This window comes from Antrostomus carolinensis, unplaced genomic scaffold (genome assembly GCF_000700745.2).
Source record: "Antrostomus carolinensis isolate BGI_N321 unplaced genomic scaffold, ASM70074v2 scaffold41574, whole genome shotgun sequence".
In the NCBI taxonomy this organism is placed as follows: Eukaryota; Metazoa; Chordata; class Aves; order Caprimulgiformes; family Caprimulgidae; genus Antrostomus; species Antrostomus carolinensis.
The window spans coordinates 23,473-33,242 of NW_010314286.1; the positions used below are offsets into that span (position 1 = coordinate 23,473).

The 9,770-nt window shown below is 40.4% G+C and overlaps 1 protein-coding gene across 1 annotated transcript in view; it reads left to right on the forward strand.

The window, feature by feature from the left end:
* Window positions 1-9,427, forward strand: part of LOC104524652 (GRIN2-like protein) — an 18,264-nt gene extending 8,837 nt beyond the window's left edge. The window contains exon 2 of the mRNA XM_010167599.1: window positions 7,609-9,427. Within this exon, the coding sequence (XP_010165901.1) occupies window positions 7,625-9,427 (1,803 nt within the window). The 5' untranslated portion in view covers window positions 7,609-7,624. The remainder of the gene's footprint in view (window positions 1-7,608) is intronic.
* The last annotated feature ends 343 nt before the right edge of the window (window positions 9,428-9,770 follow it).

Here is a 9,770-nt window from a genome sequence, read left to right on the forward strand (position 1 = left end):
AGCAGTATCTCTCCAGCATGCTCAGATTCAGCTGGGAGAAAGACAAAGTCAGGGCTGGAAATTTCAAGCCAAGTCTGATAGGCAAAGTGATAATTAACAGAAATTAAAGAAAAGCTGTGACTAGTCAGCTTACATGTACGTAAAACACACACAATATGCTTTTGCTGTGCTGAGTACTGAATGTCATAATTCTTCTGCTCTTATGTTTTCTAGCCTGTCAAATGTACTCCTCGTCCTCTTGCTACAAGTGAATTATGGTCCTGGTGACATGCACCACTATCACTGGTGCTTCTAGTGGTGCAGAACTGAAAAATAATACCATTCATTCACATACACAGTATCCACTTGTTTGTTACGTACATCTGATGGTATTTGTAGATGCCCAGATCAGTCTGTCTTGTAGATCTGTCTGACACTTGAAAGTATTATAAGATGACCCAAAAAATTTACAAGAGGGCATTAGCAGATTGAACTGAACAAGGCATAGTTAATTTATAATGCTATTCCAAAATGGAAAGCCTAAAGGAAGATGATGGATTAGAGGTTAAGTAATTGGGGTCTCAACCTTATTCTGTGTTTATCTAGTTGCATTGATATATTTGTATTTACAGAATTTAGAGAAAGTCCTTGAAGTTCCCTGATGAGTGATATCTTTTCCCTTATTTTAACTCCTCTATTTCTTCCTTTCCCCTTACACCTCACAAAATAAAATAACACTTAAAAACATAAAAAACTAATCCCAGACACTTGAATCTCTAAGCCTTTTACCATGGATAATCCTGTTTTGCCAATGCCTTTCAAGTGGTTTGACTCCCCCCACCCAACAGTAGATGTTAGTGATTACTGTTAATGGACTATTTATTTCAGGAGAGTATAGTTAGGGAGAGGCTGTCAGGTCTCATAATACTAGCATGTCAATCTTTGTGTAAGTGCAAACCAGATCTTTCTTACCTAATTCTCAATGTGGGCAAGCAGGGGCAAATTTTGAGACATAACCATACTCAGGTTTTTTTTTAATTATTATTTTGGCAGTATTAGTCTCCTTAAAATAAATACAGCTCTAAAATGAATTAGTATCATATTAGAAGATGTAACTTTTCGTCATTTTACCATGGTAAACATCTGTCTGTCTTAGAAGTTCAGTTGTAGATGCCAATAAGGAAGACACATTGGTTAAAATACCAGGCCTGAAGAGAACGCAGTGCAAATATGCTGCATTGCTTCTGGTACCCAAGGTAACTTGGCTGTTCAGGCACAAGTTTAGTTATTTCTGTGTGTGCTGGCTTGTGTCCCAGGCAGGTGTCAGCAGTGTTTATGGCTAAGTGCCTGCTGCCCCTTAGGTTGTAATTAGCATTCTATCATTTTAACCATAAACTGCTCTTGCCTTTTCAAATTTATAACCAGGGTGTCTGTAATAAGATTAGACAGAGTTAAGAACCTACATATAGCAACCTTCTATTCAAGTGAATCTTGTAAGTTAATTGAAATCCCACTATTCTCCTTGTATAAAACATACATGTGTTTGTCTTGGAGTTTGGTGCTATTGCAGAAATTCCATGTTTCTCTTATGAAGCTGATTATTGTACAGGTTACCAAGTGCTGATGCACAGCGGGGCCAGAATGATGCAAATGAAGGAGCGAATTCTGGGCAAAGACCTTGCAATCCCCAAACGCTGCATGTCTCTTCAAAATGTGCTAGTGCTCACCCGAGAGGGTCCTGCTCAGTACCTGAAATTAAGAGTCATCACCCAAAAATTTTGGTATGAATCAAATCACCTAATTCTTCCAAATTCCACATGTGCATATTAATGCACTCTTCTCTGAAACCTTCTCTGATTTTATCACTTATTTTGCAGTCAGATGCTGGCTTTGAAGGCACAAAATTAAATGTATGAAGAAATTTTTTTATATATATTATTATATGATCAGGAAAGTGAAGGAGGATGAAACAGCCTGCAGTCACTATTACAAGTCTTGTTGATTTGTGGATTGACCATCACAGTTATACAAAGCAAAAATAAACTGTTGAAGACTTAGAGAAGTAAGTCTCTGGCATTACATGTATGTTTCTAGGAAATAGCATTAAATTTTAAATTAAATTCCTCTTTGTCCAGATTCTGTGATGTGATTCATACTGCATCACAATGTGTTTAGTTACTGCAGTAACAGAGTACTTAAGAAAGAGCATAGTCAGTGTGGTATAACTTGCTAAGTTGTGGTGCAGATTTTTGATCAAGACAGTACTCAAAATAAAAAAATCCTTTCCTGGGATAAACGATCTAGTAACTGTGTTACTTTTATGCCATCTTCATGGTTCCTTTAATTGCTTGTTGGAGGAAATATAAGCATGGCTGGATTTCTTTTGTGATTAACACATCCTCTAATGTTAATATCCCATGTTACTATCCTTGTTCTGAAAACTATGATTTGTTTTGTGGGTGTCTTGTTTATCACATCACTTCTGTGAAGCCTGCCAATGCAGGGAAGAAAGCAATCACTAGCAAACACATAATATAGGAGATAAATATGATCATACTGAAATATCATGTGTTATTATATATTACATGAAAGCTTGCTGTACATATTGACATGATAGTAAGGAATTATTCCACTCTATAGCCACTTGTGTTTGTTGTCAAAATTGTAATTAAAAGTACATGCATGGACTACAAAAACACTGAAGAATTTTGGAATCATAGTTAATTTACCAGTGAATGTCTTTCAATTGATGACATATATGATCTTTAATATCCTGAGACTAGATTTACTAGTGCACTAAATAGGTCACAACTTTAATCATAAGTCATAGCAAAATACACATTTGTTGCTTTAAAGTAGTTCAGTGGGAATTACTGAAAGCAGCCTAGATCCCCTCATAAGCTATCTGAAGCTAAGCCAAAAATAGTGGATGTTAATTCCATTTCTATCCTAATCCTTTCTGTGCTTGTCTAACAATTTTATATATATTCATAGCAGAGTATCTGCCTCAAAGTTCATGCTTTCTTGTTTGTGTATTCAGGTGCAGTTTTCCTTTGAATTTTCAAATGAAAATCTCTCAGATCAACTCAGAATCTACAATAGGTATTTTTGAATAAAATTACTTTCCTGTAAATTATGTATTTACTTTTTAAAAAGCAAAGTTGAGCAAAGCAGTCTTCTCCACCCAACATGTGCAAGAAAGTTGTTTCAGGTCCCTAAGCACTCACTAAGTCATCTGTGTTTATATCCATGCTTCACGTAGGTAATCCATTCCTGATTAGCTGATTCACAAACTACAATGGCATTGCATGACTGTGAAATTAGAGAGGTTCCATGTCTTGGATTGATTTTTTTGTTGTTGTTGTGGGGTTTTTTTAAAAAGTTTGTCACACCATCCTTGGTAGCTGCCCCCAGCCCCTCCCTGATATAAGTGTTGGAATACCCATCCAGACACTTCTGTGTCCTGCCCCTTCTCAGGATTCATCAGCTGGATGCAGTCTTCATGAGCTGGTGTAGGAAGTGCAGCATCTCTGGCATGTGTACGTGTGGTGTTGTGTCTCTCCTGTAGGGATGTATGTGTACATGTAAGAATGTCCTGGGCAATCAGCGCCAGCGTTGCACGTGTGAAACAGAGTTTGGGGAGGTGGGTATGGGATTACATGCCATTTCCAAAGTCTTAGGAAGAAGGGCACTGCATGTGCAGGTTTACTCTGGGTTTATGCCACTAGTAAGTTTGTGTTTCTGCATAAGGAAATGGTTTGCTGCTTCCTCCCTGTGCTGGCGTTAGTGTGGCTGGATTGATGATTTGATGTAGTGAGAGCTAAGAGAGGGGTTTTGTTTGGTTGGTTGGTTTTTAAAAAAAGGAAAAGAAAAATCGGAATCAGCAAGCTGATGTAGTTTGTGGCACACCTGCATGCCCACTGATGCTACTGCGAAATGCTGTGGCAACATTTGGCTGCAGCAGAGGTGAGGAAAGGCCAGGTCTACCAGACATTGATTTGTCTGCAGCCATCTCCCTGCCTCTGCCAGGTGGGTAAAATGTGCTGGTTGTGTAAGGGCTCATAGGTCCTTCCATAAGTGGGGAAAAGAAGCAGGGAATGGAGGAAGAAAGCAATAGGTGGCCTATAAATGGGGAAGTGTTCAGGCTGTCTGGGAAAATGTAACTTTGGATTTCAATGTGATAGGAAAGTGCATTATTCTAAGGGAAGCTGATTCATCCTGATTGAATGGGGCTTTGTTTTCTTTTTTACTGTTTTTTTCCCCCCATCCTTAACTATGTCCAAATGTATCAGATCAGATGCTGTTGTACTTAATTGGTAGTTGTTCCCATTGTTTTAAGGTCCAAAAGTCATAGGATAATTGTTACAATTGTGCTAGCATGGAACACTGGTGTATTGGAGCAAAGATGTTCAAATGCTGTTGATAGTTGCTGGTTATAATGTTATATTTATATTTATACGTGTGTAATAGATGTAGCATTGGCCTATGTTTGGTCTTGATTTCAGCTGCGGTTGGGACTCTATGTGGGTGGGGCAAAAATAAATCTCTTTGGAGTTCTCTTTGAAGGTTTCATTGCAAACATCACATGGGATGTTGATTTCAGTGTTGTCAACATATTTGGACCTTCTCATTCATCAGAATGTGTTTCTTCACATTCAGGTGATGACTCAATCTCAAATTTGCATAACTTCCAGTTACAGAGGTTTCTGCAGTAATGCTACATAGAGAAAACAAATAGAGGTCTTGGTATCCACGTATACATGAGTATTTGAACCTTGTAAACTCTGTGAGAGAGCTCTTCAAAGTGTGCACAGCCCTATATCATCTGTAACAGGATACATCTGAAGCCGCTTTCCACCTGAGACTCAATATTCGTGACTGAGGATTTCCATTAATAAATGTTGATTCATCCCAATGTGTGTGAGAGCCATTGCAGGTGTTATCTTTTAAAGAGATTAAGTGTAAGATCTTAGCTCTTCACCTTGCAGACAGCTCTGCTTTGGTGTTTAATCCTATTGACTCCATTGAACTCTTTGTGTCAGACTATAGCCATAGGTGTAAATGGCTCCAGGATAGATAACGTGCTGGAGGAGGTGAATGGAGTGGCTTAAAACTGTCACTTTCCCAGTTCTTGCTTCTCTGTTGAGTGAGATTTTTTGAGGGCTTTTGAAAAACATGGAGAACTATATTGATGGCCAGTCTGGCAAGAAGTAGTTGCTTGTGGCTGCAGCTTCCCTCAGCAGTGCCTCTAAACCAGGAATCTGAAATTCCATTCCTAGAAAAAAATATGCTTTTGTCTTGTCCTTAGATGCCACCAGCCTGTGGAGTCCCACAGGCCAGAGACGCTGCGTGGTGTACAGAGCAGGCTAGGTGTGCGGGTGGAGTCTGTAATGAGTTTAACTTTTAACTGAACAAGCATATATGAAGGAGGGGAAACTGCCTTTTTTCTGCATACACTCCAAATTTGAGTGAATCCTAATGCTAGAGGATATTGCTGCCAATCAGAAGTCCCTACTATACAGACCACAATGTGAATCTTCTCAAAGAAGTGATTGCAAATATTGTTGTTTTTTAATGTTGTCTTGCTCTATTTAATTTTATTATGGAAAACAGCCAACACAAGTGGATTTCAGGTGATGGGAAAATTGCAACCTGAACTATTAGCTTGCCAAAATTAACAACAAAAATGGAATTACAAGTATAAGCACTGATAGCTGTCTGGATCAGCAGTAGAGCTCTTGGCTTGTGGATGAAGCAAAAGGCCTGCTCTTTATCAGTTAGGCTGGTAGATGACTCTTTGAGCCAGTAAATATCATATTAAAAGGATCACATATTAAAAGCTTCTCACTGAGAGGTTTGAATGTGAGCACTTGTAGCCATTGGTCTCTTGGTGTTATGAATGAACTTTCCTGTTACATTTACAGAGTGGTTTCGTTCACCACATGTACATACCTTTCTTGTTCCACACATTCATTTTTATTTCAGTGATCCGGTTCACAAGAAATTGTGAAGGTTTCTGTAGGAGTCCTGCTAGCAAGGCAGAGTGTATATAGTGCATCTGAGGGGAAGTTCTCTAAAATGAGAGCTTGTGGCTTCCACTCTACTTCTGCACAACAAAATATGCAGTAGTACTTGACCTGAAAACAATGAATAAATGCTCCAGATTTTTCTGTTCAACAGAATGAGTTCTTTTAGGAAGGAGATAAATTTATATGTATGTGTGTAGATAGATATAGATATATGAGCATATTAAAATAACTCAGTTAGACATATGTTGAAAGACCTCTGTGACACCAAGGGAATGTGCATAGTCAATCAGTGGAAGACCTGATTCAATCAACCAAAAGGGATCACTAAATCTGGTTAGATTCAAAATCTTCAATTACAACTTCTCTTAGATGTGGAGGTGCTAACATAAACTTTAACAACATGTAGGATACTATATCAGCCAGTAGAAACAAGTGTTTTCTAACAATAGAAGTGACTTAGTACACTAAAAAAAACGACAGAAGAATGCCAGTACTTTGGTTAAGGATTTTCTTGTTTTGTTCCTACCCCACTTCTGGTGCAGTGAGTATGTACCTTGCACAGCCAGTGTGAACTTGTGGATTCCCAAAGGCGATTGGCACAAGAAGCCCAAACCATGCACTGTTCCCTTACCAGACTCTGTGCTGAGAGGCAGACTTTCCACACAGCTCAGTGGTTCCTAGGGGAGTGTCACCTCCAGCCCTTCACTGGATCTCTCTTTGCTACCACCTCCTATCATGCCAGTGGTAAGCACAAGCTAGAAAGCCCATTGAGCCTGATGTGGGCCAGCTGGGTGTCTTCACCCTGCACTGCCCAGCATTACTTGTTCTGGGAACACTGGCACTGAGTCCACACAAGCCTGGTAGAGCTCATCTCCTTGGGTTTCATGTCATGTCTCCTCTGCTACAGGTGATCAAAACAATTTTGTCCACATGGACTGTACACTTGTGTGGACTCTGGGAAAACAGTTGACTGAAATAGTGATCTTGTGAAATGAAATCCAGAGAAGATTGTTAGGAAGGGTAGGGGGAAAAGGGAGGACTTGTTCAGTTGTTGAGGCTTTGTTATTGTTTGAAAGCTCCAGCAGTGATTGGATGACTTCTGCAATGACAATGCCAAGAGAATAAAAGCTGAACAGTTTTTTGTTTTGGTGATACAGTTAACATCATTGGTTAATGAACACTGTGGTGAAAAGCTATCTTGTTTAAAAATGCTTCTGTCTTTGCTTAAGTTATATGACATCTCTGGATGTCCCAAAAATGACTCCAGTAAATTCAGGAGAGATGGTATTTGGCAACATTGAGATTGTTAGTGTTAAAAGGTAGAAACCAAGAAGAAATGTTTTCCCTTTGTGTTTTATGAAATGGATAAAAACCAGAATTTCAGTAAATCCTGAATCTAGTTCAGGGAAAAACCCTTTGTGGAAACTGAAAATGGAAACTGGCCACCCTGAGTACACAGAGACTACAGTGCAGTGCATTTTTAACAGTATTTGTGAACTGTGAAAAGCAAGAAGCCTAGGCAGAAGGTGAGTAGAGATTATAGTTTCCAGTGCATATATTTTCTTCTCAGATTGCTTTTTTTCTCCACCATTTTTTGCAGATCTCTCTTTTTTGCCATGTCAGCTGACAGCCACCAGCTCCACACTCATTCCTACCAGGACGCACTAAGTACTACTTGTCACAGTCTGTTGAATGTCAACAGTCACCCCCTATCGAAGAGCTCCTCAAGTCTGGCCTGTACTGGGCAATCGAGTTTAGAGGAAAGGCAAAGCAACAAACAGGAGCTGAAGAAAAGCCACAGTAGCACCATCTGCCATACCCTGGGAAACAAGAGTGATGCCAGGAGCGTGCCAAGTCCTGGGTGGTCCTTGCAGCCTGGGATGAGGGGAGTTGGATCAGTGGTCCAAACCACAAGCAATCAGTCAGCCGACGACCATTCACAGAGCAGAACTAAGACTACAAACCATTTTCTTATCGTTGAACAGTCCCCAGCATCCTGGGAAGTGGGGGACACTAAGATGTGTGTAAAGAGCAGCACTATTGAGAATGTTTCTTCACCCCGCATTGTACACCAGCAAAGCATATGTGAAACAGAAGAACCAGGAACTGCTCTTCAGAGAAGCCGCTCAGACCTAACTTGCAGTTGCAAACAGCAGGCTTATGTCACTCACATAGAAACCAGTGCTACCCACTCCAGCCTGAGCGCTTCTAGCTGCAGGCATGGTCCACCAGTGGCTAGGATATCTTTCCCAACACAGAGATATGGATCAGAAACAAATGAAAATACATCTCACTATCAAAACCTTGTGACTCATCTTCCAGTTCTACCTAGAGACCAAAAAGTACCCACAAATAGCTTCGACAGTGGTGGTATTCCATGTAATACTACTGTTTACACAGAGCCTGGAATATTTCACACCGCTGTTCTAGGACCCCAGGTGCCTGGAAATGGTTTCTCAAACAGGACGATGTTCAGTCAAACCACTGGGATTATTCATGGTGCTCTGACTTACGGTAATATTCCGAACTCTGCATACTCCCCCATGGTGATGGCAGTTCATAACAATTCTGCAGAACCCTGTAATATAATGCAGGACCCTTGTATGAAAGCAGATGCCACTGTCCCTGCCTATTGCCATGCCTTGCCCATACCATCTATACCACTTGTTCCACGGTTGGTATGCTCGGTTAGCGAGTCGGGAAAAGAGCAAACAGCACCTGGCTATGTTCATTCCTTTTCTACTTCAGACATTGTGACATATCCTAAGCTGGTGTCTTCAGTAAGTGAATCGGGCCTGGATGCCAAGAGAGTCCTGAAGTGCTGCAGCATTCCTGAAGAACAACGGCAACATGCTCAACACTGTGTTCAGCACAATAGAGCTCCTCCAGAAACAAAGGCTGCCTGTGTTGCCTTTAGTAGCCAGCAAGGTCCAGACATGGTAATGACAACTAAGGATATGTGGACTATGACCTCTATGAATGATTTAAACAAAGGACTGAAGCCAGCTCTTGACCGTAGAGATGCCGAGGTACAAACTCTTCCAATCATGGAATGCAAATCTGTGGCAACAAGCCCAGCAGCTGCAGCAGAAGGCCACTCGCATGTATTCCCAGAGGTGAACCTGGAACAGGATTTGGAGGACCCCAAATCTCCAGTACGTGAAGTGAGATGGGATGATGAAGGAATGACATGGGAAGTGTATGGGGCATCTGTGGATCCAGAAGTCCTTGGCTTAGCCATTCAAAAACATCTCGAGATTCAAATAGAACAATTCCAGACGGAGCCTACTCAGGTGGATGGGAAAAAAAATAAGGAGCCATCTTCTGATAAAATGGGGAAAAAAAGGCCATTCAGAACAATGATGCATTCCCTGAGATATCCGAGCTGTTGTGCTCGTTCCAGTACTGCAGTGGAGTGAGCACAGCTGTACTATGTAGGACAGCTGTGCTGCTTTTAAATTGTAAATAGATGCCAACTGTTAAGTGTTAACACAGTACCTGTGGACAATCTACAAAGTTCAGTGACCATCCAATACACATCAAAGCAAGGGAAAGCCTGTGGGTGGGCCTGTAACAGGGGACATAAGGTTGTACCTACATTTTGCCATCTGAATGCTCTTGACTGTATTTAACGTAGCATTGTTTTATTCTTCTATGTTAGTTTTAAATCATATTGTAAGGAATGAGACTTCTTTTCTAAATGATGCATCTTTTTGAAATAACTATGAACTTTTTCTGTATTTTTGTTAGAAAACAAACTTA